The 22856-nt window shown below is 40.5% G+C and overlaps 1 protein-coding gene and 1 long non-coding RNA gene across 2 annotated transcripts in view; one reads left to right on the forward strand and one right to left on the reverse strand.

The window, feature by feature from the left end:
* Window positions 1–22856, forward strand: part of LOC139440136 (uncharacterized) — a 52317-nt gene that overhangs the window by 18617 nt on the left and 10844 nt on the right. The window lies entirely within an intron of this gene.
* CPNE8 (copine 8) overlaps window positions 16885–22856 on the reverse strand; it is a 210902-nt gene continuing 204930 nt past the window's right edge. The window contains exon 20 of the mRNA XM_058307782.1: window positions 16885–18608. Coding sequence (XP_058163765.1) covers window positions 18420–18608 — 189 coding nt within the window. The 3' untranslated portion in view covers window positions 16885–18419. The remainder of the gene's footprint in view (window positions 18609–22856) is intronic.

Here is a 22856-nt window from a genome sequence, read left to right on the forward strand (position 1 = left end):
CAATCTTTTTATATTTATTGAGAGCTGCATTGTGACCTAACATGTGGTCTATTCTAGAGGAAGATCCATGGGTATTTGAGAAGAATGTATAGCCCACAGAGTTTGGATGCAATGTTCTATATATGTCTGTGAGGTCGACCTCATTTATTATATTGTTTAAGTTGTCTGTTCCCGTGTTGAGCTTCTGTCTAGTTATTCTATCTAATCGTATGTTGAAGTCTCCAACTATTATTGTAGAGATGTCTATTCCTCCCTTCAGTCTTGCCAGAGTTTGTCTCATGTGCTCTGGGGGCATCCTGGTTTTGGTACATAGATATTTATGACTGTTATATCTTCTTGGTGGATTGTCCCTTTTCTTAATATATAATGGCCTTCTGTATTTCTTATAAATTTTTTGCATTTAAAGTCTGTTTTCTCCAATATTAGTATAGCTACCCCTGCTCTTTTTTTTGGTTACTATTTACATGGAATATCTTTTTCTAAACTTTCACTTTCACCTGGTTTTTATCCCTGAGTCTATGGTGAGTCTCCTGTAAGCAGCATATGGATGGCTCATGTTTTCTAATCCATTCTGTCTGTCTGTATCTCTTGATTGGGAAGTTTAATCTAATTACACTCAATAATATTACTGTAAATGCATTATTTACTTCCATCATTTTATTCTTTGCTTTTCATATGTCATATCTTATTTTCATTTCTTTACTCTTTTCATTATCCTTTCTACTATTCATTCTAGACTCTGCTCCCAGTCTCTCTCTCCTGTCTTTTTCTTTCAACTTCTAAGGTTTTCTTTAATATTTCTTGCAAAGCTGAATTCTATTTTATGAACTCTCTTAGTTTCTGATTGTGAATATTTTAAACTCACATTCATATATATTTTTTACTATGGTCTACAGTTAATAGTACAATTATAATATTATTTCAATCAATTGTAACAAAAGTACCACAAGAATGTAAAGTGTCAACCATGGGGGGTATATGGGAACACTGTATTTTTATATGATTTTTCTGTAAACCTACAACTTCTCTGATTTAAAAAAATTAAAAACCCAGTATGAAAAAATAATAATAATCATGAATGTGGATTTTTTAAATTGAAGTATATCACTCATACATAAACATACACAAACAATAAGTGTATAGTAATAGTTGTGAACTTACAAAACAAACACATACAATGTCATTCAGGACTCTCATACCTCATTCTACCAACAATACCTTGGATTGTTGTTAAACATTTTTAACCAATGAATAAAGAGCATTGTCAAAGTATTACTACTAATCAAAGTATTTTCCCCCAACTCACCCTATTACTTTGTTATCTTTAACATAATTTATATACGAGCACACATAAACAATAAATGTATAGTAAAAGTTGTGAATTTGGAAAGCAAATATGCATAACATCATACAGGGGTCACATACATCAACCCTCCACTAACACCTTGCATTGTCGTGAGACATCTGTTACAAATTATGAAACAATATTGTCAAAATCTTACTACTAATATAGCCATCTTACATTTGGTGTATTTCACCCCCAACCCACCCTATTATTTTAAAATATATTTTATGACAGAAGTTGTAAACTTATAAAACAATCATGCACATGTGCAGAATTCCCAAACAACACCTCTATCAACACACCACACTGTAGTGGAACATTTGTTACAGATAAGATAATATCATCTGATTGTGACCATGTCCATAGTGTACATTTGGCACATATTTCCCCTACTGCCACACTATCAACACAGTATATCTTTGGCATAGATGCAAGAATACTATATTATTACTACTAACCACAGTCCATAGGTCACTTCAGCTGTATTTTTCCCATACTTCTCCATATTCCCATCACCCTGCAGTAGTGATGGACATTTGCTCTGGCTCACAAAGAACACTCTTGTATCTGTACCATCAACCACAGTTCTCATCCACCTCTTGGTTTACTGTGCTGTTCAGTTCCTAGATTATTCTCTAACATTCTGTCAATTAGCTTTTATACTGATAGATTTCCATTTTCAGCCACATCCTCATTTATAAACAATCTGTTATTTGCTATGTGTTACCATCTACTCTATACATTCCCACACTTCTACAGTAAAACTATTTAAAACTTCTACATACATTAAGCATCAGCAGTCCATCTCAGTCCTCCTCTTATCTCCTTTAAGAATCTACCAACTGCCACTAGGTCCTGAAGACATTTTCCTACAATTTCTCCTAGAAATGGTTATGGTTCTTGCTTTTATTTTTAGGTTTTTGATCCATTTTGAGTTAATTTTTGGATAAGGTGTGAGATAGCAGTCCTCTTTCCTTTATTTGGCTATGGATATCCCGTTATTTCAGCACCATTTGTTGAATGGACTGCTGTACCCAAGCTGTGTGGGTTTGACAGGCTAGTCAAAAATCACTTGACCATACATATGAGGGTCTATTTCTGAACCATCAATTTGGTTCCATTGGTCTATATATCTGTCTTTATGCCAGTACCAGGCTATTTTTACCACTAGAGCTAGGTAATATGATTTAAAGTCTGGTGATGAAGATTTGTTTTTCCTTTTTAAGATGTTTCTGGCTATTCGGGACTCTTACCCTTCTAAATGAATTTGATAATCATGTTTTTAATTTTTAAATAATACTGGTGGAATTTTTATCAGGATTGCATTGAATCTGTACGTCAATTTGAATAGAATTGACATCTTAATGATATTTAGTCCTCCAATCCATGAGCATGGAATGTTCTTCCAGTTACTTAGGCTTTTTTTTTTCTTATACATTGAGTTGTAGTTTTCTAAATAAAAGTGCTTTACATCATTGGTTAAGTTTGTTCCTGACTACTTGAGTTTTATCAGTCATATTTTATTTTCATCACTCTTTTGACACTTTTAGTTACTTTTCTTGATATAATCTTCAGTTCTAGACTCTCTTCCAGGTCTCTTTCTCCTGTCTTTTCTTTTCAGGATCTAGCATACCCTTTAGAATTTCCTGAAAATCTGGTCTCTTGGTTAGAAATTCTCTCAGTTTCTGTTTACCTGTGAATATTCTAAACTCACCCTCATTTTTGAAAGACAATCTTGCTGGATATAAGATACTTAGCTGGAGGTTTTTCTCTTGTAGTATCTTTACATCTTACCACTCTCTTCTTGCCTTCACGGTTTCTGCTGAGAAATCTGTGCTTAATCTTACTGGGTATCCCTTATATGTTAATGCATTGCTTTTCTCTTGCTGATCTCAGAATTTTCTCTTTGTGTTTGGCATTTCACATTCTGATTGGTATGTGTCTCAGAGTTGGTCTATTTGGATTTCTTCAGATGGGAGTACATTGTGCTTCTTGGACATAGATACCTATGTCCTTCAATAGGGTTGGGAAATTTTCTACCATTATTTCTTCAAATATTCCTTCTGCCCCTTTTCCCTTCTCTTCTTTTTCTGTGATATCCATGACATATATGTTTGCATGTCTTTTCTGTGTCACTTAGTTCCCTGAGACCTTGTTCAATTTTTTCCATTCTTTTCTTCAACTCTTCTTTTGTATATTCACTTTCAGAGGCCATTTCTTCAAGTTCACCAATCCTTCTGCCTCCTCAAATCTGCTATTATATGATTCCAATGCTTTTTTATTTTCATTTATTGCTCCTTTCATTCCCATAAGATCTGCTATTTTTCTATGTATGCTTTCAAATTCTTCTTTGTGCTCATGTAATGTTTTCTTAATATCCTTGATCTCTTTTGCCATCTCATTGAATTTATTAAGATTTGTTTGAACATCTATGATTACTTGTCTCAACTCCTTTATGTCATCTGGAGGCTTATCTTGTTCCTTTAACTGGGCCATAGCTTCCTGTTTTTAGTGTGGATTGTAATTTTTTGTTGGTGTCTTTGCATCTGGCTTCCTAGAGTATTTATTCTAGGTGCAGTTTTTCTCTTTAGTTGGGGCTTCCTATAATTTCTCCTTTGCTGGTTGTGCAGTAGCAGCCAAGCACGTAGTTGGTGTTATAAGCTGTGGAGGCTCAAGCTGCCCTTATTGCACCAGGGACCAATGAAGCTTCTTCCAACTTTCTCCTTTGCCAGGGGTAGGGACAGAGTCACAGTTGTGTGGAATAATCCAGGTCATGCAGGCCTAGACTGTAGTTGCTCAGAGACTGATGAAGCTTCACACCCATTTCTCCTCTGCCTAGCATGGGAATGGAGCTACAGGTGTGAGCAGCAATCTATGTAGTGTGGGTCCAAGATGACTGCAGTTGCCCTGGGATGCGGGCAGCGGCGGGCCTCCGGGAGGGTCGGCGGTTGGCCGGGCGGGCCCTCCGGATGGGGGCTGCCTCGCGGTCGAAGGAGAGGAGGGGGTTCGGCACGAAGCCGTTGGGCCCTCGCTCTCTCCGCTCATGCACGGGGGACGCGCGGTGCAAGCAAGAACACCACGGAGACAAGGTCTAGGCACAAGTCTGCTTTATTGTTGAAGGGGACATGGTTTTATATGGTCTAGGGATACGTGAAGGGACTTGATTGGTGCCGGCGGGTGCTGTTGCTTGCGTAGGCGGTTACTGGACAGTAGGCGGTTACTGGACAGTAAGCTGGCTAAGAGGTTAGGAGCAAGGGAGGGGAAGGGGAAAGTGTGGGCTGTCTAGATAACGGCTAGGCGGAAGACGGAGAAGGGGAGAAGGAGGGGCAGCGCCAGCTGCCAATACTGGGCGGGAAGGAGACGGGGACACTGGGAGACTTCCAATTATTCAGTCTGTGCCACCAAATGTACCTGCAGTTACCTGGATAGGCTGGTGCAGGGCCTGCCAGCCTCCTCCCTGCTGGAGGTGGGGCTGAAGACGAAGGCTAAGCCTGCAGGCCAATCAGGGTGAAAGAAACCAGTTCCTCCCATCACTGTGATTTTCAGTCAGCCTGGCTTCTCCTCATGCTGGGGGTAGAGTCAAAATAGCAGCTACTGGCCTCTTTCTGACTTGAAAAGTTTCAAACTTTAGCCATTCTTAGGATTATACTTTAGCCTGCTGAATTTTACTTATCAGTAGCTGAAATCGGTGGCCAAATGTCTCTTCCTCCACTGTTTTTGTAAATGGAGCCATAATCCCAGCCACAGAATATCTCCTGGGGTGGCTTGCACTGCCAAAGTAGGATAATCACTGGCCTCTGCTGCTTTGCTGGTAATTTCCCAGAGAGGCTGGCACAGGTTCCCCCAGCTTCTTCCCTGCTGGAAGTGGGGTTGGGGCTTAGGCTAGACCTGAAATCTGATCTGGATGGAAAGAAGCCGGTCCCCACCAGCACTGTGATTTTCAGTCCACTCCACTTCCCCTAGTGCTAGGGATGGAGTTAAGATGGTGGCTACTGGCCTCTTTCCAACTTGGATAGTTTCAAACTTTAGCTGTCTCAGGGTTATAGTTTAGCCCACCTAATTTACTCATCAGTATCTGAAGTTGGTGCCCTACCATCTCTTCCTTCCCATTTTTGGGAAGTGGAGCTTTCAATCCAGCCATGGAACAGCTCCTGAGGTGGCTTGTGCCTCTACTGGAGGATTGGCACTGGCCTCCATGGCATGGAGTGCTCTACTTATGAATCTTCTCTTCAGATGGGCAGTCTCCTCCTTCCATTCCTTCAAGGATGATGCAGGATGCTCTTCTTGTCCCCTGGAGTCCCCAAACAGGTGCTTCAGAGAGCTCTAGGTGTTTACTAACTGCCCTGTAGCAGGAGCTGACTCCAGGAGCTTCTTACTCTGCCACCATCTTTCTAGTTTCACCTTTATATTTGAAGGACATTTTGCTGGAAAAAGAATTCTTGGCTCACAGTTTTTCCCTTTCAGTATCTTAATTATATCATACCACTGTTCTCACCTCCATGGTTTCTGATGAGAAATCCACACTGAGTCTTACTGGGTGCCCCTTGTATGTGGTGGTTTGCTTCCTTATTGTTGCTTTCAGAATTTTCTCTATCTTGGACATTTTACATTCTGAGTAGTATGCATCTTGGAAATAGGTCTATTTGGAGTCATTCTGACTGGGTTATGCTGTGCTTCTTGGCCATGTAAGCTCATTTATTTCATGAAAGTTGGGAAATTTTCAACAAATTGTTTCCTCGAATACTTTTTCTGCCCCTTTCCCCTCTCTTCTCCTTGCTGGAACTCCCATGACACACGTGGTTGTTTTGTGTTGTCATTCAAATTCCTGGGCTCCTTCTCAATATTTTCCATTCTCTTCTCTCTTCAATTTCCACTATTCCATCTTTGGTATCATTTATTCTTTCTCCCATCATTTCGAGTCTGCTGTTGTATGCCTTTAATGTGTTTTTTTTTTTTTAATTTTATTTTTTTGTTTATTTCTCTCCCCCTCCCCCCAGTTGTCTGCTCTCTGTGTCCATTCACTGTGTGTTCTTCTGTGTCTGCTTCTATTCTTGTCAGTGGAATGGAAATCTATCTCTTTTTGTTGCGTCATCTTGCTGCATCAGGTCTCCATGTGTGCAGCACCACTCCTGGGCAGGTTGGACTTTCTTTTGCACTGGGTGGCTCTCCTTACATGGTGCACTCCTTGCACGTGGGGCTCCCTTATGTGGGGATCAACCCTGCATGGCACGGCACTTCTTGTGTGCATCAGCACTGCATGCGGGCCAGCTCCACACGGGTCAGGAGGTCCTGGGTTTGAACCATGGACCTCCCATGTGGTAGGCAGATGCTCTATCCACTGTGCCAAGTCCACTTTCCTCTAATGTGTTTTTGATCTCACCTACTAAGTCTTTCATTCCCATGAGCTCTGTTACTTTTCTATTCAGGTTTTCAAATTCTTCTTTGTGCCTGCCCAATGTCTTCTTGATGTTGTTTATCTCTTTACCGATATTGTCTTTCACCTCATTAATTTGATTTTGGAAATTTGTGTGCATCTCATTAATTAGTTGTCTCAAATCCTGCATCTCTTCTGGGTCTTTAATATATTCTTTTTCTTGTGTCATGTCTTCCATTTTCTTAGTATGGCTCAAAATTTTTTTGCTTATGTCTCAGCTTCAGATTAGGATGATGAATTTACTCAGATGCTCAAATTCTCTCTTTCTTAGGGATTTAGTGGCAGGAGACTCTGTGTTACTGCTGTTCTTTGATTCTTGGTTCAACATTTAGGATTATCCCTGTTAGTTGCTCAAAACTGGGCTTTGGACTCAGCATTGGGCTCCAGACACACTTTCTAGGGCCTTGGGGAGGGAGGCTATAAAGGCCAGAAAAAGCCCCTCTTACCTACTTTTAATTTCCTCACATGCACTTCCTTCGTGTGCCAGCAGGTGGCATTCTTTGTCAGCCCTCTTCATTCAATGCCTAATCTCAATGTGTTTGCTGCAACAGACACCAGATCAATGTGCTAGAGGAAACTGCCTGGATTGTAATTCAAACATTCTCAGAGACAATTCTCTAATCTTTGCTGGCAGCCACCTCCCATTTCCCAGGTAGGAAATATTTTTACTCCCCTCTGTGTCCTCGACAGTCAGTCCTGGTTAATATAGAGGGTGATGGAAAGGGCCGGATCTCTTTAATCCTGGATCTCTTTAGTCTTGAGCTGGTTCCTCAAGGCAAACAGTGGTGCAGCCCACCCAGCCTGGAAGGGCTGGTGGGACACAGCAGACCAGATTTGTGGATCAAAAGCTGAGTCAGCCTTAGCTAGGTTGTGTTACCTCTTTCCCCTTTCCTGGGAGGTGGATCCTTGGAGCCCCCTTTGTCTGTAGCCCACTGACCCCAGGGCCTGAGAATTCGTAAGTGTCTATAGTACAGAGGAGGGCAGCTTTTAACTTACAGTTTTGCTTTCACAATCCTTTTCCTTTGTCCGTCTTTCTTCTGGGTGGAGCCCAGCCTTTCCCTGGTGTCCTAAACCCCAGAAGTTTTTTCTCAAGGCCATTTCTGCCTGTCCTCTGGCTATTTTTCTGGGAGAGTAGAGTCCTGTGTCTTTCTGGTCTACCATCTTCCTGGATTTCTTTGCCCATTTTAAAAATTGGGTTGGTTGTCTGTTGTTGAGTTGTAGGAGTTTTTAAAGTGTATTTGGATATGAAACCCGTATCAGACATATGGTTTCCAAATATTTTCTCCCATTTTGTTGGTTGCCTTTTCACTTCCCTGATAGTGTCCACTGATGCACAAGTTTTAAATTTTGATGAGATCCAATTTATCTATTTTCTTCTTTCATTGCTTCTGCTTTTGCTGTGAAGTCTAAGAATCCATTGCCTGTCCTGAAGATATTCCTCTATATTTTCTGCTAACAGTTTTCTAGTTTTAGATCTATGTTTGGGTCACTGGTCCATTTTACATTCATTTTTGTAAATAGTGTGGGTTAGGTCTCTTCAGTTTTGGTAAAGAGAGAATCTTAGGCTTGGCAGAGGCATCAGAGAGCTTAGCAATCTAAGGTAGCCTTTCAGTAAACACCTTGATTTAGACTTCTGGCCTCTGAAATTGTGAGCCAATAAATTCCTGTTTTTAAGCAAAATAAATAAATAAATAAATAAAAACAACTCTTCTACAAATGATGAAATCAGGGCCCAGTTTGGTCATGACTTATTCAAGACCACAGAGTCAATCAAGTTAAATTATCCAATAAGGAATATATTTTTGACTAGCCTTGGTATTTTTTAGGGAAAATCTTTAGAGTATATAGAGAAAGTAGTCACTGTTCATTCAGAAGATTAGTAGGAAATTTGTGTCCAGCAGCTCCTCCTCCCTTTTTGAGGGACAGACACAAGTATGAGGGCATATACAGATAAGCTCATAGAGCAGTGGAATTCCCCCTATCGTCAGGATTCTCAGGCAAGAGAATGGTAAAAGACACAACTGACCTGGAGTGTGGCTAAGCTAATAACCTTCCTTTTTAAAGAGAAGCTGAGATTTGTCATATTTTGATGCTGCCCTATCTCTCAGTAGATGCTTTGATAGTGCACCTCATAAAGTTCATTCAGTAATCTCTGCCCATCAAGCTCTCAAAAGGCCAATCTCAGGGTGTGCTCCAATTAGAATAGCTTCTGTCATTGAGAGAATCATAGAAGGATGCTTTACAAACCCTTAGGAGGGAGGACAATCAGCAAGATGGCAGCAGAGTAAGGCGCTCCTACAGTCCGTCCGCTCCTGCTACAGGGCAGTTAGCCAACACCCAGAGCTCTCTGAGCCAGCTGAAGCATTGTTTGGGGGCTCCAGGAGGCCAGAAGAGCTTCCTGCAACATCCTTGGGGGAGTGGAAGGAGGAGATGCCCGTCTGCAGAGAAGACTCGTAAGTAGAGGCTCCACGCCCCAGAGGCCAGTGCCCATCCTCCACTGGAGGCACAAGCCACTTCGGAAGCTGTTCCAAGGCTGGAATTGAAAGCTCCACTTCCCCAAAAGAGGGGAGGAAGAGACAGTTGGGCACCAAATTCAGCTACTGAGGAGTAAATTCAGTGGGCTACAGTGTAATCTTGACAGCACCTAAGTTTGAGCCTGTCCAAGTCAGAAAGAGGCCGGGAGCCGCCATCTTGACTCCACACTTGGCACGAGGGGAAGCGGGGTGGACTGAGGATCCCAGTGCTGGTGGGACCGGCTTCTTTCCATCCAGATCATATTGCAGCTCCAGCCTAGGCCTCACTCTTCCACTCCAGCAGGAAGGAAGCTGTGGGGACCTGCGCCAGCCTCTCCAGGAAATTACCAACCAAGCTGCGGAGGCCGGTGATCATCCTACTCTGGCGGCATGAGCCGCCCAGGAGCTGCTCTGTGATGGGAATTGGAAGCTCCATTTCCCAGAATCAGGGGAGGAGAAGACAGTTGGCTGCCGATTTCAGCTACTGATTGGGAGACTTGGGTGGCTAAGAGATAACCCTGGGAACAGGGGGGTGAGAACCAGCCCAAGTCAGAAAGAGGCCAGGAGCCGCCATCCTGACTCCACCCCAGCCTGAGGGGAAGCCGGGCTGACTGAAACTCTCAGTGTCAGCAGGAACCAGTTTCTTTCACGCAGATCAGCCTGCAGCCTGCCTAAGTTTCAGCCCTGCCTCTGGCAGGGAGGACACTGAGGAGCCCTGCACCAGCCTGTACAGGTAACTGCAGGGAACTTTGGCTGGCACAGACTGAAAATCAGAAGTCTACCAGGGCCACTGCGGTCATCTTAGGACCCGCACTGCATAGATTGCTGCCCACACCTGCAGCTCCATCCCTGCCCCAGGCAGGGGAGAAAGGGATGTGAGGCTCCATCAGTCTCTCTGGACAACTACAGTCTAGGCCTGCACGTGGATTATTCCACATACCTGTGACTCTGTCCCTACCCCTGGCAAAGGAGAAAGTTGGAAGAAGCTTCATTGGTCCCTGGTGCAATGAGGGAAGCTTGAGCCTCCACAGCTCACAGCACCAACTACGTGCTTGGCTGCTACTGCACAACCAGCAAGGGAGAAACCATAGGAAGCCCTAAACTAAAGAGAAAAACTGCACCCAGAATAAATACTCTAGGAAGCCAGATGCGAAGACACCAACAAAAAATTACAATCCACACCAAGAAACAGGAAACTATGGCCCAGTTAAAGGAACAAGATAAGCCTCCAGATGACATAAAGGAGTTGAGACAACTAATTATAGATGTTCAAACAAATCTCCTTAATAAATTCAATGAGATGGCTAAAGAGATTAAGGATATTAAGAAGACATTGGAGGAGCACCAGGAAGAATTTGAAAGTATACATAGAAAAATAGCAGATCTTATGGGAATGAAAGTTGCAGTCAATGAAATTAAAAACACATTGGGGTGGTGGACTTGGCGCAGTGGTTAGGGCATCCATCTACTACATGGGAGGTCCGCGGATCAAACCCAGGCCTCCCTGACCCGTGTGGAGCTGGCCTATGCGCAGTGCTGCTGCACGCAAAGAGTGCCGTGCCATGCAGGGGTGTCCCCCGCGTAGGGGAACCCCACAAGGAGAGCTGCCCAGCGCGAAAGAAAGTGCAGCCTGCCCAGGAATGGTGCCGCACACATGGAGAGCTGACACAGCAAGATGATGCAACAAAAAGAAACACAGATTCCCGTGCCACTGATAAGGATAGAAAGGGTCACAGAAGAACACACAGCAAATAGACACAGAGAGCAGACAACTGGGGGAGGGGAGAAGGGGAGAGAAATAAATAAATAAATCTTAAAAAAAAAAACTTTGGAATCATATAATAGCAGATTTGAGGAGGCAGAAGGATTGGTGAACTTGAAGAAATGGCCTCTGAAAGTGAATATACAAAAGAAGAGTTGAAGAAAAGAATGGAAAAAATTGAACAAGGTCTCAGGGAACTAAATGACAGCAAAAGGTGTGCAAACATATGTGTCATGGGTGTCCCAGAAGGAGAAGAGAAGGTAAAAGGGACAGAAGGAATATTTGAGGAAATAATGGTAGAAAATTTCCCAACCCTATTGAAGAACACAGATATCCCTGTCGAAGAAGCATAACATACTCTCATCAAAAAAAAAATCCGAATAGACCAACCCCAAGACACATACTCATCAGAATGTCAAGGGCCAAAAACAAAGGGAGAATTCCAAGAACAGCAAGAGAAAAGCAATGCATAACGTATAAGGGCTACCCAATAAGATTAAGTGTGATTTTTCACCAGAAACCATGGAGGCAAGAGGACAGTGCTCTGATATATTTAAGATACTACAAGAGAAAAATTTCCAGCCAAGAATCTTATATCCAGCAAGACTGTCTTTCAAAAATGAGGGTGACATTAGAATATTCACAGATAAACAGAAACTGAGAGAATTTCTAAGCAAGAGACCAGATTTTCAGGAAATTCTAAAGGGTGTGCTAGAGACTGAAAAGAAAAGACAGGAGAGAGGGACCTGGCAGAGAGTCTAGAACTGAAGCTTTTATCAAAAAAAGTAACCAAGAGTGTCAAAAGAGTGGTGAAAATAAAATATGACAGATAAAACTCAAATAGTCAGGAGTAAACTTAACCAATGATGTAAAGCACTTGTACTCAGAAAACTGCAACTCAATGTTAAAAGAAATAAAAAAGGGCCTAAATAGCTGGAAGAACATTGCATGCTCATGGATTAGAACACTAAATATCATTAAGATGTCAATTCTACTCAAATTGATATACAGATTCAATGCAATCCCGATAAAAAGCCCACCAGCATTAAAAAAAAAATTGAAAAGATGATTATCAAATTTATTTGGAAGGATAAGGGGTCCTGAATAGCCAGAAACATCATAAAAAGGAAAAGCAAACCCTCATCTCCAGACTTTAAATCATATTACCTAGCTATAGTGGTAAAAACAGCATGGTACTGGCATAAAGACAGACACAATAGACCAATGGAACCAAATTGATGGTTCAGAAACAGACCCTCACAGGTATGGTCAAGTGATTTTTGACTAGCCTGTCAAACTCACACAGCTCGGGCAGAACAATCCATTCAACAAACGGTGCTGAAAGAATTGGACATCCATAGCTGAAAGAAGGAAAGAGGACACCTATCTCACACCTTATCCAAAAATTAACTCAAAATGGATAAAAAACCTAAAAATAAAAGAACCACAAAACTTCTAGAAGAAATATTAGGAAAATATGTACAAGACCTGGTAGTAGGTGGTGGATTCTTAAAGGAGATAAAAGTAGGACTGAGAGGACTACTGATGTTTAATGTATGTAGAAGTTTTAATTAGGTTTACTGTAAAAGTGTGGAGTGTATAGAGTGGATTGTAACACATAGTAAGTAACAGCTGGTTTATAAATGAGGATGTGGCTAAAAATGGTAGGCTAGGTATATAAATGCCAATTGACAGAATGCTAGAGACTATTCTAGGAACTGAATAGCACAGTAAACCAAGAGGTGGGTGAGAATTGTGGTTGATGGTACAAATGCAAGAGTGTCCTTTGTGAGCTAGAGCAAATGTCCATCACTACTGCAGGGTCTTGGGAATGTGGAGAAGCATGAGAAAAATACAGCTGAAGTGACCTATGGACTGTGGTTATAAGTAATAATATCCTTGTATCTATGCGAAAGATGTACTGTGTTGATAATGAGGCAGTATGAAAATGTGAGCCAAAAGTACACTATGGACATGGTAACAATCAGATGATATTATCTTATCTGTAGCAAATGTTCCACCACAGTGTGGTGTGTTGATGGAGGAGTGTTGTTTGGGAATTCTGCACATGTGTGTGATTGTTTTATAACTTCTGTCATAAAAAATATATTAAAAAAAAATAATAGGGTGGGTTGGGGGAAAAACACACCATATGTAAGATAAGGACTATGATTAGTAGTAAGATTTTGACAATATTCTTTCATCATTTGTAACAAACAGTTCATGACAATGCAAGGTGTTGGTGGAGGGTTGGTGTATGGGACCCGTGTATGATGTTATGGATGTTTGCATTTTAAGTTCACACTTATTGTTTATATATGCTCATATATAAATTACATTAAAGATAACAATAATAATAGGGTTAGTTGGGGGAAAATACTTTGATTAGAAGTAATATTTTGACAATGCTCTTTATTCATTGGTTAAAAATGTTTAACAACAATGCAAGGTATTGTTGGTAGGTGAGGTATGAGAGTCCTGTATGATGTTATATATGTTTGTTTTGTAAGTTCACAATTATTATTATATACTTATTGTTTATGTATGTTTACGTATGAGTGATATACTTCAATAAATTTTAAAAAAAACCACTGGGAGGGAAGGGGCTGTAGCTCAAGCGTTTGGGTACCCACCTACCACATGGGAGGTTTTGGGTTCGGGTCTTGCTGCCTCCTCAAAGAAGATGAGCAGACACTACCCCCACTGCAATGAGCAGATGCCACAGGCCAGCAGTACAGCAGCCCACAGGGAGCGGCTGTAGCTCAGGCCAGCGAGCACTCGCCTCTCACGTGGGAGGTCCTGAGTTAAGTTCCGGTGCTTCCTGGAGAAGGTGAGCAAAGAAGGAACAGAGAGATGAGAGAATCATCTGGGGGAGGGGGGAGATAAATAAAGAAAAAAAATGTAAATAAATACATCTTAAGAAAAACAAAAACCATTGGAAGCTATCACCCCATTATCTGTATGGAAAAAATGAAATCCATGCATTTATGTGATATTTTTCCAAAACCAAGACAACGAAGAGGGAAATGCAGGCTTTTTGACTCCCAGTATAAGGTGGATGGCTGAATCATTGTCTGGTCAAGCTTTTAGCAGTTTTATAACCAATGTATAGAAGAATTAGCATCTGAAGTATATGCCAATCTCTCAAGAATTTTCTATGCCTTTTTTTTTTAATGGTAAAATTGCATTGCTAATCTTATGTAGATTTAAATTTTTTAAAAACAGGATTTGATAAGTGTTGTATTTAGTGTTTCTTATTGTGGAAGTTGTCACAGCTATCAACTGGTTGTTCTCTGCCAGTAACTCACTTATTTTGTAAGGTGAAGATCTCTGAAGGGGGAGTAATTTTAAAGCAACCCTAAGCATATTCCTTCCTTTACCCTTTCTCCTAATTTGTAAGGTCAATGATATCTGTCTCTTTGACTGATAACAAATTCTCTCTGTATGAAATCAGTGTATCTAAAAACATTAGGAAGGCACAGCAGGCTTGCTTCATGAAAATTAAATCAGTGCATAACTTTGCAATGAGGAAACCATGAGATCATAGTCACAGTTCCTTTAAACTTAAAAGAACAAATCTTTGGACAGTTTGTGCCTGCTCTTTCCTGTGTAACCGCTCAGAGGTCATCTTTGCATTGGTTCCAACAATCTGAGTATGATTCTGCAAGGGCAGAAGTCGGGGTTGGGAGGGTGGGGTGATGGGAGGTTGATGTAAGCAATGACCCTGCCTTGGCGTTTGAAGATGTTTCCTGTAAAACTGATCACAAGTTTCAGATCTAAATAAGAACTATTGTATGTCTTTTAGATAATTATCTGAAGATCAGATTTTATGGTTGCAGACCACTGTATTATGTTAGTATACATAGTTTAATTACAAATAAACACTATTTCTATACAGTAAGATGGTTTGGGGAGTCACATCAATTCAAACAAAAATAATTTTGTTACGGGGCAATTACCCGACTCTGTACTGGATGAGTACTTCTATTTGCTGGCTCCTTATTCCAGTGTGTCCAGCCTGTGAAACTTGAAATCTGGGATGTGAATGTTGCTAGAATGATCATCTATCAGAAGAGTTAAAAGCATAACTCAGGCAATAACTGGCAAGGAAAAACTCGTATTTGTTGAGTCTCTAGTTTCCCCTTCCACGTGTTAGAGGCAGCCCTTTCAAAGCACTTGTACGCTCATGATTGGACCAAGTCCTCTCCCCAAACTCATTTAAGAAAAGATCTGATGAAGAAGGCCTTTTAGAAAAAACTGTTGGTGCAAATAATTATGCAGTATGTTGTCTATAATATTCGCTTGTTCTTGAAAGTTTCCTATCTTTTATCTCAGCACCTCCATACGTTTTGGCAAGTGAAAGGTTTTAGCTATTGTTCAGTGACTCCCGGGCATCCGCAAAACAATTGGAGGAAGGCTTGTCAGGGATGTGGGGGGGAGAGGCACGAGGACAAGAAGGGGAAGCCTTCCAGAACTGTGTTTATCCTAAGAGGAAAACACCAGCTTTGAATCCCTTTGATTCTAAGCCTTGATGTTCTCTGGGATCATCTGTTGACCCACGGATTATGGAATCTATACTTCCTGGGAGTAGGAGGATCTTTACAAAGAACATGATTGAGAAGGGGAGAGAGTTTTCTCAGAAATTTTATAAGGTAAAAAGGATGTGCATAGTTTAGGTAAACTTGAGTTCCCAGGAGGACATTCACGCCTTACTCTTGAGGGCCTTACTTTCCACCGTAGGTGTGTATGGACTTGTAGGTGGGTGCTCTTTCAATTCATTCACAGTAAAATTACAGCAGGGAAAGAGAAGAGAAATGTAGAAAAGTAACTGGAGCCTCTTTGGTGAGCAGATTATTTGTGAAATCATTTCCATCGTGCAGGGCTTCCCTGCCTTTTTTCACGACACACATAAAAAAGGGGGACATCTGTGTCCTAAAGTGCAGCCCGTGAGGACGGTGGAGGCTGGGCGCTCCGACTACCACCCGTGCAGGGCACGACCTGAGGCGTCCGGCTGTCACCCCCCGGGGGCACTGCTCCAGGGCCACTTCTTACAGGAAGAACCCCAGGCTTTCGTCTGGAGTCAGCGTTGCCGCATGGACCCACAGGAAACCAATTTGGTCCTCTACTCTCTTCCTTTATGGGAACTGTATCTGATTTGTGCTGCAGACATGAAAGTTATTCTTTGCACTGAGGTTTTAGTTAAATATCTGGTCATTTTGAGTCAGTTAGAGAAAACAGAGACGTAAACTAGTTAAAATACAAGCTGAAAGCCCAAGCGTGCTCTTTAGTAAAATCGACGGCAGCTGCTCATCTCCTAAGACATACCCACATTAACGTCGCCTTTGTAAGGGAAATCTCCTTCTGTGCGCGACTGGCATTCTGTCACACTGATAATCACAGGCAGTAACATCGCCTCCAATGAAACACCTCGTCCCTCTAGTCCTGCTGTCTTCAGTCATGCAATGAAGAGACGAGCCTGATACTCGCCTCGGGAGCTAGCATCGCCTAAGTTTCTGATTCAGTCATTCTCAGCCACACAAAGGATTGGCTTTGTAGCTGACGTTGCCTCTTTCCCCCCTAGGCTGTGGGCGCACTATGAGTTACACAGAAATGGACACCTTTCCTTTCCTCTGGTCAGTTCAAAGGAAAAAAACTTCTCTTTGACAAGAAGGAAGGACTATTGAGCCCATTTATTTTTGTTTTTTTGGGAGTGATGAAGGTGGATAAAAAAACTAAGTCAATAAATTATAGTGGCATAAAGTAGGTAAGATCACTAAAGGGAATCATCAAGGTTCACATCGTTCATACATAAAATTTACAAAGCAAATAGTTATTCTTTTAAAGATTTTAATACATATGTAAAAACGGACAACTTAGTATTACATAGTTATATAACATTGATCCTGTAGATATGTGGACATATATATTTTTCTTTTCAGTAAAATATTTTCATGCTTATAAAAGTCACCCTAAATCAACATGGGACAAGAGAACAACATACAGTAGAAATAAACCAAGTAGTAAATTGGATATAGGTATGGAAAAAATATTATAAAGCAATTACATTGTTGACACCAAAGAAAAATAAATAAACACACTTTTCTATTATTTGAAGGCAATTCACAATTATTCCAGGAATTCTGTGAGAATTTAAGGCCATTTGTTCTAAAGAAATGCTTCAATTGAGACACAACTTCACAAAACTGTAATTCTTGTAAAAACTGTACATGCAAAACTCTATACAATTAATTGTGGACAGGCAGATCAGTACAGAGGAGTCAGGTATTTCACAAGTGTGTTGTGCACTAAGTCTCATGGTTGTGTATATTTAACTCGGAATCTCATAAGGGATTTCTAGCCTGTGCACCCTGGTGTGGCAATGTGGAAAGGTGATAAAAAGGAATCCAAATCAAGAGAGCCAGTATCCCTTTGAATTAAAATCTCTAGCCAAGATATAATGGAATAAAAAGTTTAAAACATCTGCTACATGGTTAGTTAAATATTCTTGGTTTTAAACTTTCTAAATAGCATTATAATACAAAGATGCTACTTTTTACACAAAGTGTATTCGGTGCATTTACAGTTCACAATGTTTGATTTTTTAGTATTTCTACTTAGCATTACAAAGTATAAACTGACTACAGTCTAAATTTAGAACTCCAACTCCATGAAAAATGCATGTTCTTACAGGACACCCGTTTGCTAAACTTAAAATCCCGTACTTGGCAAACAGCACAGAGAAACCGATTACTAAGCAGATGGGGCTTCACCAGACAATTCAGTTACTGAGAAATTGGAAGTAGCTTTCTTTTCTCTTATTTGCAATTGTATTTGTCCAGACAGTCATTCAAAGAGATATTGCTCTTGTGATTATAGCTATTGCAATTCAGAAGACAAAGGATTCATTATTCAAAACGCTTAATCTTAAGAACAGTTATAAAAGTATTGAAATTTAAAAAGTGGTAACATGTAAACATTGATACAGAGAGACCGCTTTCCTATACACACAGCAGCCGAGGACAATATCTGAGTTAAAAACATAGTTTGTGCTTTTTCCCAACAACACATTGGAAATTAGCCTTTTCTGTCCAAAAGAAAAAAGAAAAAAAAAAAGATTCAGAGAAGACATCTAGATTTTTTTTCAAGCATTTAAACACTTTTTCCTGTTGCTCATGCAACAACCGTATTTACAGTTTTGGTTTATGAAGAGCATTACTTTTGGATCCCAGAAAGCACATTAACTAGTACTGCTGAAACCAACCTGAGAAAGCCTCTCATTCCCTGGTTCATTCAGAGCACCAGGCACGGAAGATTGACTCAGCAGTTCTGAGGGGCGTGTGGCAAGGGCACGCCTGGGGGGCACGGTCATATCTGAGTCTGCAACACGCGTGTCGGCGGCGTGTACGGGGGAGGTGCAGGCGATGGCTTGATTCCTCGGGCCCGCATGTAGGAGAGAAACTGCTCGGGGATCTCCGCAAGGACGTCCTTGGCCAGGCGGGCCATGCTCAGGATGTGGTTTCCACTTCGGTCGATGTAATCCCGGAAGGGCACAAACTAAGACACGGGGGAAACAAAGTTATTTCACAGGCTTCAGAAAGCCATTTTAGTAGACGTGAAAATCAGTACAAGGAAATGCTTGACTGGAGGGGAATCGGAAAAGCCCAGAGTAATTGTCACCCTAACTCAACATGGGACAAGAGAACAATTGTGAGATGGATAATAAGTATCGACGTTTTTAAAATTAGTTGATATGCTACAAACTATCAAAGTGGCCCAAACTTGCAACTATATGCATCGTCTAAAAAGAGTTGCAATTTTCTATGTTTTATTTCCCCCTAGTAATTCATGTCTCCTGGTCCTGGCATGCCCATCATGTTGCCACATGTGTTTTGCAGTTTTAAGTTCTACACCCACCCTTTGGCTGGAACGCTTAGCCTCTTTGGGGCTCCTTTTCCTGTCAAATGGAGTTCAGACACGCCTATCTCAGCTTTCCATGCAGAAACCTCATCCAACGCAGGGTAAAAATCAAACAGGGTGGTATTAAATATTATGAAAATGTCCCCAACGTATGTAAAGTGTTTTAAATTAGTAGGAATCAGAAATATTTAGTACATTGAGTCCTGCCCCAGATACTGATTTTCACATGTTATTAGTGAAGGCAAAAAAAAAAAAAGTCTTTGTAGGATTTGTAGGATTACTGAAATACTAGCATTCTTAATTTTACATCATATAAAAACGATTGCTCTCTTTCTATATGAGCAATTATTTGAAAGTCCTTATCAGACCACCACCAAATATTCTGGCAACTGATTGCCCAATTACATTCTCATTTATAATGGTTACTTAACTTAATACGCGCTCTGCTGTTGGAGGGCATTAGTTCAATTTCCCCTTTGGGGCATGGTTCTTGAAGCAATTTGGAAGTGACTGGAACTGTCAATGTTGTCATAGTTTGGGAACACGGTATTTTAGGTCTTAAGAGAAAAGGCACAGCGAAGACATTTTTTAAGACAGTTTCTGAGTATAATATTTAAAAATCTGGACAAAGCCTTTTTCTTTTTCTTTCAGAGAAAGAGAATACATTCCCATCTCATATAGTAACAACTGTTTTTATTTTGAAGAAAATTAACTTTTGATTTGAAGCTGTAATTGATAAGTGGGGAAATAGGAATCAATAGAGTTAAGAATCAATGAGAAAATGGTATTAAATTGTAAGTTTGGTTTACTTATTTGTATTTTAAAAGGCATACAATTTAAGCAATTAACATTCACAATGTTGGTATGGTTAAGATACACATAACTATTAATATCTTTAAGTTACTTTTGTTAAGAGCTCAGCTTTTCAAAAATGTGCAGTTAATCCCTACATTTCAGGGAAATGAATGAAACTTATGGCAAATGGTTTATACCTGCAGACCTCACCTCTTTGGTTTTCCCTTTACCTCAGCTTTGCTCTTATATTTGTATTTGATTCTTTACCTTTTGTCTACATAATGGGCATTAGGCTCATTTGTCTTTGTACCCCCTATTCTCACAAATAGGGGGTATTTGTGATTCTCACTCTGGAATCAGACTTTCTAGGTTCAAAACTTGGTTATGCTACTTATTAGCTGCATGGTCTTCAGCAAGTTATTTTTCACTCTGTGCCTCAGTTTCCTCACCTGTAAAGTGAGGATAATATTAATACCTACCCCAGTGGCTGTTATGAGTATCAAATAAGCTAACACAGGTAGTGTTTAAAAACTGTTCAATTCATAATAAGTACTATATTTGATAGCTATCACTACCATTATTTTTATTACCATTCATCATTACATAGTTTAGTAGTTTTCAACCTAAGGTGTGAGTACATACCACATTTAAACTTAGGTTTGTTAGGTTATTCTGATATACCTTTTGAGTATTTTCAGCCTTGCCCCCGTGGCTGAGAATCATTGTCATAGAGAGTCACTGTTATCAGGAAGACTTTATTTCATTCCATGTTGCTGGGAGTAGGAAAAAATATTGAAGAATTTTCTATTCACTGACCTAGATTATTTAAACCTTTACCAAAGGAACATTCACCTTTTCAGCCATGTCCCTAGGTATTCTCATACCTGAGAGGTGAAAGTGATATGCGACCTTCACTTCCTTTACCTGATATTAATCTCAAATCTTACAGATTTCATAACAAGGTGGCCTCTTCTTGGGATATTGCTCATATCCCTCTGCCATTATATTTGCACTCATGCAACTTTTCAGACCACTCCACTTACTGTCTTATTTTTTAATCGCTCATTTCTGATCACTGAAGCTGGGACACTCTTACTCAAAAGAATCCACACATGTCTGAATGCATATTTGTCATTTTCTCTTACCACTAGGAATTGACTTGGGCTCTTGAAATGTTCAGTTAAAGCCACTTTCCACTTTGCATTAATTGATCACATTCACATGAAGAATACCAGTAAGTGTCCTGTTCTCTAGAAATACACTGTATCCTTGACACTCCACGTATTTTTTCAGCATCCACTCAGTGCAAGGAATCTATTCCACATGGCTGCTCTAACCTCTGGCTTGCCTATTCATGAAAACAAGTTTGAATCAGTTTGGGCAAATAGGCCTTTAGTTGTTGTTCTGCTCAATTTTGATTGTTCCTACTGTGCAAAGTTCCATTAGTGATTTTCAACTCTAAGCCTTCAAGTTTATTATTCTCCTTTTAATGGAAAATATGATTTAAATATAATTTTTAAGGGAATGATAAGCTTGCCTGCGGCTACATGTGCACCAGGAGGGATGACATTGCATTATACACAATGGCCAACTCACAGCACAAACAAACGAATGCTTTCGCATATCGTGATTTAAGAAAACAACTCATTTGAGTGTTACATAACAACCATAGGCTCTAATCCTGCTGGCTATTTTATACGTCGTCTAGGAGACTGAACCTTCAGGCAAAGGACATAATCACACATAAAACTGACCATAGTGTTACAGGACAATTTACAGCTACGGTGAATAAAAAAGGCCTTTCCATAGGACGATTCCAACATGCTAAGTAATAATAATACCTGCTACTGATTTTTTTAAAAAAAGATTTTATTTATTTATTTAATTCCCCCCCTCCCCTGGTTGTCTGTTCTGTGTCTATTTGCTGCGTCTTGTTTCTTTGTCCGCTTCTGTTGTTGTCAGCGGGAAGTGTGGGCGGCGCCATTCCTGGGCAGGCTGCTCTTTCTTTCGCGCTGGGCGGCTCTCCTTACGGGGCGCACTCCTTGCACGTGGGGCTCCCCTACGCGGGGGACACCCCTGCGTGGCACGGCACTCCCTGCGCGCATCAGCACTGTGCATGGGCCAGCTCCACACGGGTCAAGGAGGCCCAGGGTTTGAACCACAGACCTCCCATGTGGTAGACGGACGCCCTAACCACTGGGCCAAGTCCATTTCCCTGCTACTGATATTAATACATTTATTGAGCAAGTGGCAGGTCTTCTATTAAGGGATTAGTACAATATCACATTTAATTTTCACAAATTATCCATGAATGGAATTTATAGATGGGGAAACAGACTTAAAAGGTTTAATTAACTTACCCACGATCAGATAGTAAAAATTGCCAGGCATTATTTGAATAAAAAATAGTCGGACTGTGATGCATTAATTATGACAGTAATACGGAAAGGGGAATAGATTATAATAATCTTCATTAGAATATTGCATTTTAAGAAGAGTAGATATATTACAATAGAAAGAATATAGGTTTGGAAGCTGAAAAACTATGTTGGAAATCTAGATCTACCAACTTTTGTTCAAACAACTTTTCACAAATTCTTTAACATCCCATCTTAGGCCTCAGTTTCCCCATTTGTAAATAACTACGGGCAAAAACTAACTAGTATTTTCAGTAAGATAGCAAGTGGTATGTGAACAGCATGGAAGCAAGGGGAAATTAATTCAGGAGTGGTGAGGGGGGGCTTTGGAGAGGGCTTTGTGGAAGGCTGGCCAGTAGGAAATTTCAAAATATTGAATTTTTATTAGCATAGAGGAGGTAAAATGACAAAAAAAATAAAAGCAAGTACAAAGGAAATGTGTGATGCAAAGAGACTTTAAAGGGCTATTTATCTTGACAGAGTAGGTATATGTTTGGCTAAAGAGGGAGATTGGGGCCAGGTCACAGACAATCTTAAAAATCTTGTTTAGATTTTAGGATCAGTAATATAGAATAATTGGTAAGAATTTTAGAATCAGCCGTCTTAGCACTGAAACTCAGCTGAGTCCCTCATTAGATGCCTCATCTCATTTGTAAAATTCAGGTAATGAAAG

The sequence above is a fragment of the Dasypus novemcinctus genome, chromosome 12, assembly GCF_030445035.2.
Source record: "Dasypus novemcinctus isolate mDasNov1 chromosome 12, mDasNov1.1.hap2, whole genome shotgun sequence".
Classification (NCBI taxonomy): domain Eukaryota; kingdom Metazoa; phylum Chordata; class Mammalia; order Cingulata; family Dasypodidae; genus Dasypus; species Dasypus novemcinctus.